The sequence below is a fragment of the Oncorhynchus tshawytscha genome, linkage group LG10, assembly GCF_018296145.1.
Source record: "Oncorhynchus tshawytscha isolate Ot180627B linkage group LG10, Otsh_v2.0, whole genome shotgun sequence".
NCBI lineage: Eukaryota > Metazoa > Chordata > Actinopteri > Salmoniformes > Salmonidae > Oncorhynchus > Oncorhynchus tshawytscha.
Window position 1 is genome coordinate 67998429 of NC_056438.1, and position 18492 is coordinate 68016920.

General features: G+C 42.4%; 1 protein-coding gene across 1 annotated transcript; it reads right to left on the reverse strand.

Moving 5' to 3' along the window:
* Positions 1 to 8183: 8183 nt before the first annotated feature.
* Positions 8184 to 10608, reverse strand: LOC112247435 (nucleolar protein 9-like). The gene is made up of 3 exons (XM_042328905.1): positions 10128 to 10608; positions 9904 to 10010; positions 8184 to 9727 (listed from the first exon to the last, which is right to left on the reverse strand). Exons 1-2 carry the CDS (start codon positions 10522 to 10524, stop codon positions 9943 to 9945), a joined length of 465 nt encoding a protein of 154 aa, XP_042184839.1. The 5' UTR covers positions 10525 to 10608; the 3' UTR covers positions 8184 to 9727; positions 9904 to 9942.
* Between the last annotated feature and the right edge of the window lie 7884 nt (positions 10609 to 18492).

The window sequence follows — 18492 nt, forward strand, 5'->3', positions numbered from 1 at the left end:
GAGAGAGAGAGAGAGAGAGAGAGAGAGAGAGAGAGAGAGAGAGAGAGAGAGAGAGAGAGAGAGAGAGAGAGAGAGAGAGAGAGAGAGAGAGAGAGAGAGAGAGAGAGAGAGAGAGAGAGAGAGAGAGAGAGAGAGAGAGAGAGAGAGAGAGAGAGAGAGAGAGAGAGAGAGAGAGAGAGAGAGAGATGAAGTCATCAGAATTGCGAGATGAGATGGATACGAGACGACTCATTACGCAATGAGAGAGAAAAAAACAATGAAGAGTGATATTGGAGAAAGATTAATGAATCAAGAAGGAAAAACGGTGATTGGAAAATGTGCAAGATGGAAAAGAATTGCTCACAAATTAATACACCCAAGAGGCATGTAGTGTCTGATTATGTAGAGACTGATATAGATCTAATATAGACCTAATGATTATGTAGAGATTGATAGAGATCTAATGTAGACCTAATGATTATGTAGAGACTGATAGAGATCTAATATAGACCTAATGATTATGTAGAGACTGATAGAGATCTAATGTAGACCTAATGATTATGTAGAGACGGATAGAGATCTAATGTAGACCTAAGTCCCTGTTTAAAAGCATGATGTTACACAGTGAATAGATTTGCAGTGATAAGACTTGCCCAGTAGGCTCATATAATTATAATAACAACATCCTGGATTTACTTCTTATTGGCCGGAAGCTATGGTATACTATCCCTCCCCTGTGATCTCCAATGCAATGCCCTTTTCAAAAGCCTCATCTTGCACTTTTTATACCGATCAGATTTAATGTCGCTGATGCATAATCCCTTTCTATCAGGTATTGCTTTTGGAGATTTTTTTTCTTCTGTAGAGCAGGTAGTGCTCAATAATCCCATAGATGAGAGAACTTGGTTGGAGCAGGTCATATATTACAGGAGCTATTTTGAAAGTGAATGCAAACTCAAGTCTTGCGGTTATATGGAATCTGGCCACGTATCCCACTACACTCTCCTTTACATTGACTCAATGCTAAACATCCCTGCACTCAATCATGATCCTATTTAATTGGGCAAGGAGATTTTCCTCACCAGGAAAAACTACAGGCTTTACTTATATATATGCAGCTACTGCAGAGCCTAGCGATAAGTAAATCACTCTAAATTAATAGAAGTAAGGAATACTTGTAACTAGGGCCCAGACCTAACAGGGAAAACTCTGGCAGAACCCACAGACTGGCAGAACCCACAGACTGGCAGAACCCACAGACTGGCAGAACCTACAGACTGACAGAACCCACAGACTGAGAGAAGCCACAGACTGGCAAGAACCCCAGACTGGCAGAATCCACAGACTGGCAAGAACCCCAGACTGGCAGAATCCACAGACTGGTAGAACCCACAGACTGGCAGAATCCACAGACTGGTAGAACCCACTCCAATAACTGCTGACTGAGTCAGAGCACATTGGCTTGCTAGAGGAACACAGGAATATATATTATACAGTGCCTTTCGGAAAGTATTAAGAACCCTTGACATTTTTCACATTTTGTTACGTTAAAGCCTTATTCTAAAATTGATTAAATCGTTTTTCCCCCTCATAAATCTACACACAATACCCCATAATGACGAAGCTAAAACATTTTTTTTTTTTTTTTACAAATGTGTTAAAAATAAAAAACTGAAATATCACATTTACATAAGTATTTAGACCATTTACTCAGTACTTTGTTGAAGCACCTTTGGTAGCGATTACAGCATTGAGTCTTTTGTATGACCCTACAAGCTTGGCACACCTGTATTTGGGGAGTTTCTCCCATTCTTCTCAGTAGATCCTCTCAAGCTCTGTCAGGTTGGATGGGGAGTGTTGCTGCACAGCCATTTTCAGGTCTCTCCAGAGAAGTTAGATCGATAAGAGGAATACTGGACAAGAGGAATACCTATGTAAGAATGCTGTTCATCGACTACAGCTCTTCATTTAACACCATAGTACCCTCCAAACTCCTCTTTAAGCTCAAGATCCTGGGTCTCGAACCCGCCCTGTGCAACTGGGTCCTGGACTTTCTGATGGGCCGCACCCAGGTGGTGAGGGTAGGAAACAATATCTCCACCCAGCTTATCCTCAACACTGGGGCCCCACAAGGGTGAGTTCTCAGCCCTCTCCTGTACTCGCTGTTCACCCATGACTGCGTGGCCACGCACGCCTCCAACTCAATCATCAAGTTTGCTGACGACACTACAGTGGTAGGCTTGATTACCAACAATGACGAGACAGCCTACAGGGAGGAGGTGAGGGCCCTCGGAGTGTGGTGTCAGGAAAATAACCTCACTCTCAACGTCAACAAAACAAAGGAGATGATCGTGGACTTCAGGAAACAGCAGAGGGAGCACCCCCCTTTCCACATCGACGGGACAGTAGTGGAGAAGGTGGAAAGTTGTAAGTTCCTCTGCGTACACATCACAGACAAACTGAAATGGTCCACCCACACAGACAGCGTAGTGAAGAAGGCTCAACAGCGTCTCTTCAACCCCAGGAGCCTGAAGAAATTTGGCTTGTCACCAAAAACACTCACAAACTTTTACAGATGCACAATCGAGAGCATCCTGTCGGGCTGTATCACAGCCTGGTACGGCAACTGCATCGCCCACAACCGCAAGGCTCTCCAGAGGGTTGTGAAGTCTGCACAACGCATCACCGGGGGCAAACTACCTGCCCTCCAGGACGCCTACACCACCCGATGTAACAGGAAGGCCAAAAGGATAATCAAGGACAACAACCACCCGAGCCACTGCCTGTTCACCCCGCTACCATCCAGAAGACGCGGTCAGTACAGGTGCATCAAAGCTGGGACAGAGAGACTGAAAAACAGCTTCTATCTCAAGGCCATCAGACTGTTAAACAGCCATCACTAACATTGAGTGGCTGCTGCCAACATACTGACTCAAATCTCTAGCCACTTTAATAATAAAACTTTGGATGTAATAAATGTATCACTGGCCACTTTAAACAATACCACTTTATATAATGTTTTCATACCCCACATTACTCATCTCATATGTATATACTCTACTCTATACCATCTACTGCATCTTGCCTATGCTACACGGCCATCGCTCCTCCATATATTTACATGTACATATTCTTATTCATTCCTTTACACTTGTGTGTATAAGGTAGTTGTTGTGAAATAGTTAGATTACTTGTTAGATATTATTGCATGGTCAGAACTAGAAGCACAAGCATTTCGCTACACTCACATTAACATCTGCTAACCATGTGTATGTAACCAATCAAATTTGATTTGATTTGATCGGGTTTAAGATTGGGCTCTTGCTGTGCCACTAAAGGACAGAGACTTGTCCCGAAGCCACTCCTGCGTTGTCTTGGCTGTGTGCTTAGGGTTGTTGTCCTGTTGGAAGGTGAATCTTCGCCCCAGTCTGAGATTCTGAGTGCTCTGGAGCAGGTTTACATCAAGGATCTCTCTGTACTTTGCTCCGTTCATGTTTCCCTCGATCCTGACTAGTCTCCCAGTCCCTACCACTGAAAAGCATCCCCAAAGCATGATGCTGCCACCACCGTGCTTCACCATAGGGATGGTGCCAGGTTTCCTCCAGACATGATGCTTGGCATTCAGGCCAAAGAGTTCAATCTTGGTTTCATCAGACCAGAGAATCTTGTTTCTCATGGTCTGAGTGTCTTTAGGTGCCTTTTGGCAAACTACAAGTGGGCTGTCATATGCCGTTTACTGAGGAGTGGCTTCCGTCTGGCCACTCTACCATACAGGCCTGATTGGTGGAGTGCTGCAGAGATGGTTGTCTTCTGGAAGTTTCTACCATCTTCACAGAGGAACTCTAGAGCTCTGTCAGTGACCATCGGGTTCTTGGCCACCTCCCTGACCAAGGCCCTTCTCCCCTGATTGCTCAGTTTGGCCGGGCGGCCAGCTCTAGGAAGAGTCCATTTAAGAATGATAGAGGCCACTGTGTTCTTTGGAAACTTCAATGCTGCAGACATTGTTTGGTACCCTTCCCCAGATCTATGCCTCGACACAATCTTGTCTCCAAGCTCTATGGACAATTCCTTTGACCTCATGGCTTGGTTTTTGCTCTGACATGCACTGTCAACTGTGGGACCTTATATAAACAGGTGTGTGCCTTTCCAAATCATGTACAATCAATTGAATATAACACAGGTGGACTCCAATCAAGTTGTATTAATATCTCAAGGAGGATCAATGGAAACAGGATGCACCTGAGCTCAATTTCAGGTCTCATAGCAAACGGTCTGAATACTTATGTGAATAAGGTATTTATGTTTATTATTTTTAATACATTTGCAAAAATCTCTAAAAACTTGTTTTCACTTTTTCATTATGTGGCATTGTGTGTAGATTGATGAGGAATTGTTTTTATTTAATCCATTTTAGAACAAGGCTGTAACGTAGCAAAATGTGGAAAAAGTCAAGGGGTTTGAATACTTTCCGAAGGCTCTGTATAAGAGAAGATGACGAGAAAGACTCAACTAGCCTACCTGTGGTTGTTTCATGTTAGATTGTTTTTTTACCTGCTGAAATTGTGTACATACAGTACGTACATACGGAACATGTACATAAACATTCACTACCATAGAACAGAGCTCTGTGGGGGCTGGCCACACAGGCAAACACAATAATAAGCGTTCTGGAAACGTTGCTTGGATGTGTTGACAGCGGGTGGCAACATCATTGATATACATTTAGCTACACATGCTCACTTATTTGTCACGGTCTATTATTTTGCACTCTTGCCTTTCGAAAGAGAATAAATTCATTTTGTTTGACATCCTTGATGAGTGTTATGCTCTTGTCTCATTTGTGTGAACATGACAATAGCGTACTAGCGTTGTAAGGAAGTCTAGCAGTTAGAGAGGCAAGCCAGCAGCCAGAAGTTTGGCAGGTCGAGTCCCAGGACCGACGGGAAAAATCTGGCGGGAAGTGAGCTGGCAACCGGAGGGTTGCTGGCATCAAATCCTAGATGTCATTGCCTCCTGTTGTGCCCTTGAGCAAGACACATACAGACACAAGTCATCCTAAAGGGTTTACTACAAAAATTATACAAAGGCTATTGAGGGCAGGTATATGTGCTATTGTTTAAATGTCTGCTGTGTCAGTTCTTCAAGTAAAAGTACAACCTCAACACTTCGGGGGATAAACATTTTTTTCTGCTGTGTCAGTTCTTCAAGTAAAAGTACAACGGCAACACTTCGGGGGATAAAAAAATAACTTCAATGTCAACATGTTATTGTACTCCTCCAGAAAGAAAACATTAGAAATATTCATCAAGGACAAGTCTTCTGGCATTTACCACCATTCAAGTATTGTGTCCCAGTATTGCACAGTTCTTTCTACTTTCCCTAGTTTGTGGGCATAAATAACATCACACACTCTGTTCCCCTTCAGAGGGGAATACACAGCCAAAGCTACAGACTCAGAACTACTGATGTTCATGGGGGCTAGCTGCAGTGAATCCACGTGAACTCTTGAGATGGAGAGGGAAGATAGGGGAAGGGACAGACAGAGGAGTAGGGGGAGATGGGGGTTGAAGAGTGATGGTTGCTTGGAGACTGTTGTCAAGGAGACACAGAGTCCTTTGGCATCTGTCTTTTTATCTTTTGTTTTTTTCAATCTTTTGGAGTAGGTTGTTTTGTTTTTTTCAATCTTTTGGAGTAGGTTGTTGTTGTTGTTTTTCCCAGAAGAGAGAGGGACAGAAATAAGCAGTGAGGTGCTGTCTGTGTTCAAGAGAAAGTAGAGGAAAATAATATTATATTCAGCCTAGGACTAGTCAGAGCATTTTAATACACACCTCTCTCTAACACAGGCCTGCACAAACTGACAAATATACTGTATATTATCAAAATCACAGTAACACACTCAAAAATAGCTGTAGACTCACTGTCACACTGAAATCACATTTGAACATGCACCACATAATGAGAAGCTCAAATTGGAGAGTACAGAGGTAAAGCAAAGTGTAAAATTATAGAAAATGAGACATAATTCTTCACTGAAACCTGATCAGTCTCTCAAATCGTGACAGATGCCAGATGCCTTCTATCACTCCTATGCTGACTCATTCTCTGGGCAAAGACAGAGACAGGCTGGGTAGATGAAGAGGAGGGATGGGGAGAGAGGTAAAGAGGTGAAAGAGGTGTACTAATATCTATGCCAGATAGCATTTATATCCTGACTAATCTTTAAAACATCACCTAAAAACAAGTAAACTAATTGTTAGTAAATTGGAGTATAGGCTACATCTCTAAACACAATGATATTAATATGCATATCTTTGTTTCTGTTTATGTGTGTGTGAGTGCATACGTGTGGCGGTATGTTATGAAAGAGGCAATTCAGCAGGAGGGGGATGGAGCAGAATGCAGATGAAGGCAGCTGTGCTCATGTAAGGATAGCTGCCATGTACTGAAGTAACTAAGACGTTGAATGGCATTGAGGGAAGCTGCTCTGAATCCCAGGGGAATGGTTGATTTATTTTCATGGAGCACTGCCTCATTGTACCCTAAAGGTCAGTGTTCTGCCGGCTTCCCCTGTGCATATACATCAGATTATACATGCACACTAATAAACAACCACAGAGATTCCAAGGAGAGAAACACACCACTAAATGGAGTACAGTGTGGCTTCTTATTCATGAAGATTTTGTTGTCCCACAGAATACAGTAGAGACAACGCATCATGCTAAGTGATTGCATTGTCAGAGGAAAAGTGGCAAATCAACACCAATATGGTCTGAAATCCCACTAAACCCCCCTAATGTGGATTAACAGCAGGTCAAGGGGGGGAAGGAAAATGACATGTGGTTCTTAAGCTCTTTTTGGCTAGAGATCACAAAATGGGTTTATGACATTAGTATCGATTTGAATGTTTGGACATAGGCCTATTGTTGAAAACAATTATGCACAATAGATTACTTGAAGAGGATAAACTGAATATACTCAATAACATATAATTTATTTTACCTCCAATGCTATCAGCCTATAAGCTCTCTCTGTATGGATACAGTAGTATCCAGTAGATACAGTAGTATATCCATACAGACATGTGCTTTAAGAGCTGATTAATGGTGAAGTTGCAGTGCATTATCATCATGTGATTCTTTGCAATCGCACTGCCATCTAGTGGGAAGTGTAGAGCATTGTGTGGCCCTATGGGTTTATTCTTCATGCTGAGCTGGAAAGAGGCCTTTTTAACCAGACCTTCATTAAACAAATCAGGTAAGTGCTTCCAGTTCCAGTTGCAATACCATTATGACACGTGCTTCTAGTTGCAATACCATTATGACAAGTACTTCTAGTTGCAATACCATTATGACAAGTACTTCTAGTTGCAATACCATTATGACACGTGCTTCTAGTTGCAATACCATTATGACAAGTACTTCTAGTTGCAATACCATTATGACAAGTACTTCCAGTTGCAATACCATTATGACAAGTACTTCTAGTTGCAATACCATTATGACAAGTACTTCTAGTTGCAATACCATTATGACAAGTACTTCTAGTTGCAATACCATTATGACAAGTGCTTCTAGTTGCAATACCATTATGACAAGTACTTCTAGTTGCAATACCATTATGACAAGTACTTCCAGTTGCAATACCATTATGACAAGTACTTCTAGTTGCTATACCATTATGACAAGTACTTCTAGTTGCAATACCATTATGACAAGTGCTTCTAGTTGCAATACCATTATGACACGTGCTTCTAGTTGCAATACCATTATGACACGTGCTTCTAGTTGCAATACCATTATAACAAGTACTTCTAGTTGCAATACCATTATAACAAGTACTTCTAGTTGCAATACCATTATGACACGTACTTCTAGTTGCAATACCATTATGACAAGTACTTCTAGTTGCAATACCATTATGACACGTGCTTCTAGTTGCAATACCATTATGACAAATGCTTCCATTTGAAATACCATTAAGACTGAGGACATAGAACATCACTAGAGACAATAGAGGAAGTTAAATTGATTAACCAAAAAATGTTGATTCCCAATGAAAAACAAAAATAAGCATGACATGGCTTTTGGAATAAGTGCAGATTTGACAAGTATAATGCATTCCCATGAATCAGTCAAGATTTCTTTGTAAATAAATAGTTCCTTCAAAATAAATGTTACCATAGATCAAATCAAAAGTGCAGTCAAATCAATCATATTTTCGGGAAACACTGGTTGACAAAAACAAAAACTTAACAGTATTCAATCACATCTTGTGACAAACGATCCCTCTTTTTCTACATGAGTTTGCAGATGGCTTTTCAGATGATCTCTCCTGCCTAAACCCTTACCACATACACCACACTGGTGTGGCTTCTCCCCAGAGTGGATCTTCTCATGCCTTCTGAGGTGAATAAGCTGGGCAAAGGTCTTCCCACACTGGGTACAGACGTGTGCCCCTTCTCCGGTGTGGTCCAGCTGGTGACTCACCAGCTGCCCTAGGTAGAAGAAGGACTCTTCAGGGCTTCTCCCCAGTGTGGAGCTGTTGGTCCTTCTTTAAATACGCTACTGAACTGAAACTCTTCTCACAGTCGGGGCAATCGTATATCTTTCTTTCCCCCTGGTGATTTCGGACATGGAGTTTGAATTTCCTGGAAGAGCTTAGTGTTTTCACGCAATATGAGCATTTGTACTCTTCAGCACCAGAGTAGAGGTGTTTCTTGAAAGTGTAATTTCTAGTGAAGATCTTGCGACACTCACCACAGTGAAATGGTCCCTCGTGGTGAGTGATGTGATTTTGGATTACTAGGAGTTTTAACACCCATCCTACAGTGACCAAAGCTGTAATCTCTGGTTAGTATGAATTTTCTCATGACATTTGGGGCTTTCAAACCTGCTGAAGGTCTTTCTACACTGCACACAAGAGAAGGGTCTGTCCTCTGAGTGGGTTTTCTGATGGCCTTTCAGAGTGGTCGAGTGTTGGAAATTCTTCTCGCATATGGAACACTTGTATTTCTCCTCGGTGTGGATACGGAGGTGTTTCGACAGATCGCCAGAGCAGCTTAACCTCTTCTCACACTGGACACAAGGGTAAGGTTGCTCACCTATGTCAGCTCTGTGATGGTATTTCAAAATATTGAGGCAGCTGAACATCTTCTCGCATAGGGTACATTTGTGTGGCTTCTCTCAGTGGCAAGTTCTCGTGTGTGATGTTAGATGCGACAGAAAGTTCTCTCTCATTTACAGCACTGAAACGGTCTGTCTTCAATGTATATCGTTTAATGTGCAACAAGCTCATATTTTCTTGTGAAGTCCTTGCCACACTTTGAACGAACAGGGAAATGGTCTTTGTCCAGCATGTAGACTTCCTCTAATCACCTAACTCCAGGAGCAAAGCTGAGTGATGTCAGGTACTTCACAATGCCTTTGGTGAGAGGTTTGCAGAGCTTGGGCCGGTTTCTGTGACACACTGTCAACATGGGCTGGAGCACTGTACTAGCCACAGCATCGGTCACACACACTGACGGAGAGATAGGTCATGTAATGCCACTGTGACAAAATGTCTCCAATAGTATGTACTATGAATATCTACTATGAAGATGTACTATGAAGTGCAATGTGGAGCTTAGTTCAATATATTGTTGCTTGATGACAGAATCCTTGCCATTGTTCATCAATGAGGTAGACAGGGTTTTCAGTTCCCACCAAAATGACATATGTCAGCTGAGTGGTGACATTCCTGTCCTTTACACCTGAAACAAAATACACAGACAAGATAAGTTAGTGTGTATGAGTGTGTTTGGATAATTTTCTGTGTGTGTGTACCTGGGTGGGCTGGACCGAGGGAGCCTGCCAGTACATGTATGAGCGTGTGAGCTACATGGGAGCCATGTGTATTTCTGATGAACTCTGCACAGTGCTCCCTCACCACGCGACACAGTGACAGAACCTGGGCCTCCAGTATCCCCTAATCCTCCCCTTCTGTCTCTGTATCTCCTTCTGTGGTGGCTGACTTCTCCTCCGATGAGCTCTTTTCTAAGAGAAATAAACAAGTAAGATTCATTATATGTGTTATGACCTTAACGAAGTTACCTAACACAAGACATTTCAGGGCCTAGACGTTGTTTTTAGATTGGTAACCATCAGATTCACCTCTCCATCTGGGCATCTGTCTGAGGGCCCTCTCCACGACGTGACCCCCACATTTTTCACATGACATTGTCTTGAACTCCAACCCGGATTCTCCGCCGAGCTCGGCCAGCACCTCCCCCACCAGGCCAGGGCTAGTCAATGGGAGCAGCTGCTGGCGGATGACACTTCCAGTCACATCCATGGCAACCATGGCGGCCTGCCCTTTGATCTCCGTCAGCACTCCGTCCACCAGGCCAGGGCTAGTCAATGGGAGCAGCTGCTGGCGGATGACACTTCCAGTCACATCCATGGCAACCAGGGCGGCCTGCCCTTTGATCTCCGTCAGCACTCCGTCCACTAGGCCAGGGCTAGTCAATGGGAGCAGCTGCTGGCGGATGACACTTCCAGTCACATCCATGGCAACCAGGGCGGCCTGCCCTTTGATCTCCGTCAGCACTCCGTCCACCAGGCCAGGGCTAGTCAATGGGAGCAGCTGCTGGCGGATGACACAGTCACATCCATCCAGTCACATCCATGGTCCACCAGGCCAGGGGTCAATGGGAGCCTGCTGGCGGATGACACTTCCAGTGATCCTCCGCCTCTTTGAGCACTCCGTCCACCAGGCCAGGGCTAGTCAATGGGAGCAGCTGCTGGCGGATGACACTTCCAGTCACATCCATGGCAACCAGGGTGGCCTGCCCTTTGATCTCCGTCAGCACTCCGTCCACCAGGCCAGGGCTAGTCAATGGGAGCAGCTGCTGGCGGATGACACTTCCAGTCACATCCATGGCAACCAGGGTGGCCTGCCCTTTGATCTCCGTCAGCACTCCGTCCACCAGGCCAGGGCTAGTCAATGGGAGCAGCTGCTGGCGGATGACACTTCCAGTCACATCCATGGCAACCAGGGCGGCCTGCCCTTTGATCTCCGTCAGCACGTTCTCCACAAAGAGAACTACAAGGAAAGGAGGAAGAAATTAAGATATGAAGCCATGTTGTATAGACCACAGAAATGTACATTTACACACACACACAATTTCTAACCCAATTTCCTCCCCCTGCCCAAGGTCATTCATCTCACCTCTCTCATCCTCTGAAGCCTTCACTGAGTCTCTCTCCCACTCTGAAGTAGCCCAGAGTGGGAGAGGCATCCAGACGCTTCCTGGCACCTCCTTCTTCCACTCCTCCTATTCCACCCACTGCTCTCTTTCTCGCTCCATCTTCATTCACCAGCTTCTCCTATCCTTCTCTCGTCATCCCTTCTTCTTCCTTCTGCTCCTCCTCTTCCGCCCCATCTCTTTAGCTCCTCCTCCTTCATCTCTCCCTAGGAAGCTACGAGTTAACTGACAAGTGAACCATCTCATTTTGACCAATTTCGTTTAAGGAGCGGTCAACAAATGAAGAATATGTATGATCTGAATCTGCTTCTGGTGAAGCTAGCTAACGTTATAGTAGCTAACAAGAAACCATGGTCGTGGAAGCCAGTACAACCCCTCTCTACCTATTCAAATCGCCTACATGGTTGATCTTTATTAATATCTTAGAAGTTTACCATATGAGTCAAATTAGTAACAATACAGATTACAATATAAATGTTACAAAATACAGTCAGCAAAGCTAGCTAATAGTATAACTCACATGTGAAGCGATGGCAACAAAATATTTATAACCAACCCAAGATAGTTCATCTGTGTCGTTTACAGTGGGAGCAAATGAAACATAGTGGACAGAACAAGCAAGGAGGTGGGCAAAGCCAAGCATGAGCTAGCGAGATCCTATTGGTGCGTTGTAGCGTGTATTTGCATATTTCCAGTATGCAACGCCTCCTCTGAAGGTCGCGTGTGACCAAATTCAATGTTTCTAAACAAAGCAATTTTTAAAAACTTTAAAACTTTGTCTATAAAGTCTATAAAGCCTTTGTCTATAAAGTCTATAAAACTTTGTGAACTGTGTCCATAACAGATTGTAGTTTTGGGAACGTAAACATTTATTGAGATCATATGTTTCGTCGATAAGAAAATTTGCAGAAAATCGGCCCTAGTTCCACACTCTTCCACTACCCCCGACTACCGCTCACTACCATATTTGGTGGTGAGAAAACGTTAAACGCATGCTTCAGCATTGTAGCTCCTGTGACTTGTCTGGCAATGGGGCGTTTTTGGGGCGTGATGATGACGTCAATATGCAAAAGTCTTGTTTTTTTAAGTAAACTGTCAGGAGGCTCTTGGCTTTGTGCCATTGTTTTATCCCCAGGGTAATTTAGTGAATCATGAATAGTGGTTGCTGGTTGGCAAATACAGTATGTGTGTTTTATGAATGGGTTGATAAAAAGAAAAAATAATAATCGTCATCACATTGTCTCGCATCCCTTGACTCACACACAAATACAAACACATTTCATCACATTAATGTAAGACTCACAGTGTGGACAGCACCCGTATGATGTCACCAGGGTAGTAGCTAGAACTCTTGATTGCAAAATCCCTCCGCTCCCCTGACGTAAACCCTTAGACACAGCAAAGACATGACACAATAAAGCACGATAAAACATGCACATAGATCATCGGTTTTACTAATTTATTTAATAATTACCTCACTCCCTTCCTGACCTTAATAATGTTGCTGAGTTCTCTTCATCTATATCTATCTCTCTCTCTCTCTCTCTGTGTAATCTACAACATATGAAACATTTCCCTAATTTAAATGTCCAAAATTTGTTTACCTTAATCTACAATATATTTATATTCCATACATTTCCAATGTGGCCCTCTCCTCTTGGTTGTCTGTCAAAATGATCCCCAAAGCCATCACCTGTTGAATGTTCTTCATTGTGTTGGTTTGCCTTCTTAAAACCCAGCCCAACAAAACATAAGTCACTTTATTAAACAATTCATTGTTTGCCTATTTCCGTTTAATGAATTTCAGGGCTCCAAAGATACAAAGTCAAATCAAAATCCAAAAAATTTGATTTGGTAACAACAAGTGTGTATATATGCTTTAAATAACCAAGTGCAGTTTTGAGGTTCATATTTACTAAATAAACTAAAGTAAAACATGAAAAAATATACTAAAAAGGTAACACAATAAAATAACAATCATGAGGCTATATACAGGGGTTACCGGTACCGAGTCAATGTGCAGGGGTACAGGTTAGTCGAGGTAAATACCCATGCTCTTCAATATGCTCTATTCAAATAGTTCAGCTCTTTAAAGACTGTAATGGGCTATGGCCAATGTTTTACAGTACAGTGGCTTGCAAAAGTATTCACCCCACTTGGCATATTTCCTATTTTGTTGCCTTACAACCTGGAATTAAAATTGATTTTTGGGGGGTTATATCATTTGATTTACACCACATGCCTACCACTTTGAAGATGCAAAATATATTTTATTGTAAAACAAACAAGAAATAAGACATAAAAACAGAACACTTGAGCGTGCATAACTATACCACGCAGTCCTCATACCACTCAGGAAGGAGTCTCCTAGAGATGAACGTACTTTGGTGCGAAAAGTGCCAATCAATCTCAGAACAACAGCAAAGGACCTTGTGAAGATGCTGGAGGAAACAGGTACAAAAGTATCTATATCCATAGTAAAACGAGTCCTAAATCGACATAACCTGAAAGGCAGTTCAGCAAGGAAGAAGCCACTGCCCCAAAAGCACCTTGAAAAAGCCAGACTACGGTTTGCAACTGCACATGGGGACAAAGATCGTACTTTTTGGAGAAATGTTCTCTGGTCTGATGAAACAAAAATAGAACTGTTTGGCCATAATGACCATCGTTATGTTTGGAGGAAAAAGGTGGAGTCCTGCAAGTCGAAGAACAGCATCCCAACCGTGAAGCACAGGGGTGGCAGCATCATGTTGTGGGGGTGCTTTGCCGCAGGAGGAACTGGTGCACTTCACAAAATAGATGGCATAAGGAAACGTGGATATATTGAAGCAACATATCAACACATCAGCCAGGAAGTTAAAGCTTGGTTGCAAATGGGTCTTCCAAATGGACAATGACCCCAGGCATACTTCCAAAGTTGTGGCAAAATGGCTTAAGGACAACAAAATTAAGGAATTGGAGTGGCCATCACAAAGCCCTGACCTCTAGAAAATCCTCTAGAAAATTTGGGGGCAGAACTGAAAAAGTGTGTGCGAGCAAGGAGGCCTACAAAACCTGACTCAGTTACACCAGCTCTGTCAGGAGGAATGGGCCAAAATTCACCCAACTTATTGTGGGAAGCTTGTGGAAGGCTACCCGAAACGTTTGACCCAAGTTAAACCATTTAAAGGCAATGCTACCAAATACTAATTGAGTGTATGTAAACTGCTGACCCACTGGGAATGTGATGAAAGAAATAAAAGCTGAAATAATTCATTCTCTCTACTATTATTATGACATTTCACATTCTTAAAATAAAGTGGTGATCCTAACTGACCTAAGACAGAGAATTTTTACTTGGATTAAATGTCAGGAATTGTGAAACACTGAGTTTAAATGTATTTGGCTAAGGTGTATGTAAGCTTGCAACTTCAACTGTATGCACCAACCCCTTTTCAATTATTCATTTAAAAAAATGTTTTTAAATAAGTTATTTTTTCATGTCATTTCACCAATTTGGACTATTTTGTGTCTGTCCATTACATGAAATCCAAATAAAAATCCATTTAAATGACAGGTTGTAATGCAACAAAATAGGAAAAACTTTTGCAAGGCCCTGTAAATACCAGCCCTGACCCAACCCATATCCTGTTAGAGAAACATTGATAGTATTATAGTCCAGTGATGATATAGAATCAATACCTGAAAGACCTGCTCTGACCCTGGCTTGGCCTTTCCCCAATGCTTGTTTTATTTAACCTTTATTTAAACAGGTTAGTCTCATTGAGATACAAATCTATTTTTCAATAGAGACCTGGAGACCTGGATCAAGGCAGCAGCATCAACACAACCATTTCAGACAAACAGGCACATAACATCAACCAGACGAAGATACATCCGTATGAAAAGCAACACGCCAGTAAAGAACATGTAGACAACACAAGTCTACATAAGGCTATGCTGACTAGTGATATTGGGTGACAACTAGAAACAGCTACATGACTTACGAACCTGTTAATCTATTTGACCTTTGAACTCCTCTAGGGACACCAGGTCCTGTGGCTTTCAAATCAAAATCAAATCAAATCAAATTTATTTATATAGCCCTTCATACATCAGCTGATATCTCAAAGTGCTGTACAGAAACCCAGCCTAAAACCCCAAACAGCAAGCAATGCAGGTGTAGAAGCACGGTGGCTAGGAAAAACTCCCTAGAAAGGTCAAAACCTAGGAAGAAACCAAGAGAGGAACCAGGCTATGTGGGGTGGCCAGTCCTCTTCTGGCTGTGCCGGGTGGAGATTATAACAGAACATGGCCAAGATGTTCAAATGTTCATAAATGACCAGCATGGTCCAATAATAATAAGGCAGAACATTTGAAACTGGAGCAGCAGCACAGCCAGGTGGACTGGGGACAGCAAGGAGTCATCATGTCAGGTAGTCCTGAGGCATGGTCCTAGGGCTCAGGTCCTCCGAGAGAGAGAAAGAAAGAGAGAAAGAGAGAATTTTAGAGAGCACACTTAAATTCACACAGGACACCGAATAGGACAGGAGAAGTACTCCAGATATAACAAACTGACCCTAGCCCCCCGACACATAAACTACTGCAGCATAAATACTGGAGGCTGAGACAGGAGGGGTCAGGAGACACTGTGGCCCCATCCGAGGACACCCCCGGACAGGGCCAAACAGGAAGGATAGGTTGGCTTTAGGTTGGCTTGGAGGGAATTCCAAGACCCAGGGGCTTGGTAATGAAAATATATATTTTTTTCATGTTTGGAACTGTCAGCATAAAACAAGATTAGGATCTGAGCTTGTACATGTATGTGTTTTTGTTTCAAGCTAGAAGAGATGATAGATAAAATGGCAGTTTTACTAAAATGGCATTATAAATAGGAATGTACCCGTGTTTGAGTCTGCGTGTTGCTTGCGATGTCCACCCGGCATTGTAAAGTTTACAAAGGTGAGTTAGACTTCTCTGGTTAGTGACAAAACGAAGGATGCATGATAGACAGTCAAGAGCCTTCAGTGTAGAGCTTGAGGCTTGCACATATATATTATCACCATTTTCCAACACAGAAAGAAAAGTACAAAGAATCAACCCCCTTTGTTGGCAAAGACAAATATGCCTTGTGCCGTTAATAAAACTCAATACGCAACTTGAGTTTCCTGACAAGGTTCTACATGGTCAGTGAAGCTCAATTTGTCATCTTATCCAAACTCTATGGAATGTCCTTCCAATGTAGTAATGACATGGTTATCAGTGTTTACTATTGGAAAAATACCATGCATTTTGATTTTGAGGAATTTAGAACAAGCTCCAACTGGTACAGATTCTGTTAAATGGTGTTAAAAACTGTTTGAGCTTTTGCTTAAAAAGCTCAAAGATCTTTTAAAACCATTCAACAGAATATGTACGAGTAGGAGCTGTTTAAGCCTTTTCAAAAGTCGAACTGCTGCCACTAGAGTAGAGAATAACGATTTCAGCTAAAAATGTACAACAGCTGACTCAACATGTCAGCAGCATACCGCTCTGCATTTCACTGCTGGCTTGCCTCTGAAGCAAAGAAGTGTTGGTCTGGCTGTTTTGTGGATGGGAGACCAGATGCTGCTGTAAGTGGGGCTGGAGGGCCAGTAGGAGGCACTCTTTCCTCTGGTCAACAAAAATTATAATCACAAATCTGTCTTTCAGATGGAATGTTGAACTGGTGTTCTGACTCTCTGTGGTCACTAAAGATCTAAGAGTAGGGGTGTTGTTTTTGTATTCTTTATTTAACTAGGCAAGTCAGTTAAGTACAAATTCTTATTTACAATGACAGCCTAACCCTGATGTCCTGGCTAAATTCCCAATCAGGCCCTCATACCGTCATAGCCACCTAATCATCCCCAGCTTCCAATTGGCTCATTCCTTTCCCATGTAACTATTCCCTAGGTTGTTGTTGAGAATGTGTTCTTATTCAACTTATCTGGTAAAAAAACAAAACAATCGATATATAATAAACAATAGGAGGCCTCAAATGCATCCTTCAGGCACACCTGAGCACAGATCTATGGTACAACCATCTGCCTTAACACGCTGGGTTCGATTTGACAGGTAGTTCACAAACCACTCCATAGCATGACCAGTAATCCTGATACACTTCAAACTCTGCACAAAGACAGTATGGTCGACAATGTCAAAATCTTTCGAAAAGTCTATGAACACAAGATACACAATGCAACTTGTCATCCAGGGCACAGTGGATATCATTCAAAACATTCAAGGTTGCTGTCGCAGTGCTGTGGCTTGACCTGAAACCTGATTGCATGCCACTCAGAATGTTGTTTTCCTGACGGTAGACCATAAACTGTATATTGACTAGGGACTATTTTTGCCAAAACAGACTATTTAGATATGGGCCGATAGTTGTTCAGTTGAGTGGGATCTCTTCCTTCCAAAAAAGGTAGGACAAATATGCTGATTTCCATAGTTTGGGGATTTCATTACTTTCTAAGGTGAGGTTGCAGATGCATGTTAAAGGCATAGCAATGATGTCAGCAGCCAATTGTAGAAGGCGGGGGTCTAGATCATCAGGGGCAGGGGATGATTTTGACATCAATTTGCCATCAGGTCTCTAGACACCTCTGAGACTGAGAAGGGTGAGAAGGGTGAGAAGGAGAACCTGGAGAAGGAATAGACAGGGGTATCAGGTAATTACACAGGGTGCTCATTTTGACATTTAACACTTTCAAATAATTTGCCTGCGTCAAGGAAATGTTGATTAAAAGAGATCAAAATAGAGGTTTTCTCACTTACCGCTTATGTGTCTTCCAGCCGTTGTTTAGAAAGTTGTGCATTTTTTTTGCACTCCAAACCTTTCACTACTTGCCAAAATTTGCAGGGATTATTCAGATTCTATGCAGTAGAGTTGAGGTAGCGGTCAGCTTTCATCTTTCAGGTCTTAGTCACAACGTGATTCCAAAGATGTTTGAGCTGCCATTGACCACTGAATTTAAAAAAAACTTTCCTTACACCGTCAGCTGCAGTAGTAATGGGAGAGGTGACTCCGTTATTATTTAACAAAGTGTCAATATGGCACATACCAATCGTGACTCTTGACCCTCAGCCTCAATCACAAGATGTCTAATTCTAGACTGTGTTTGGTGTACTGTAGTAAGACAAGCATACATTTGTTTTTACATGTGAGTATAAACCTGAGATTTAAAGAGTGGGTGGTTTTGTGAGATTTTGTAGAACAAAGGTTTTGTAAGAGAATCTATTCAGTGCATCCTGATTACTACCTTCTTCATCAC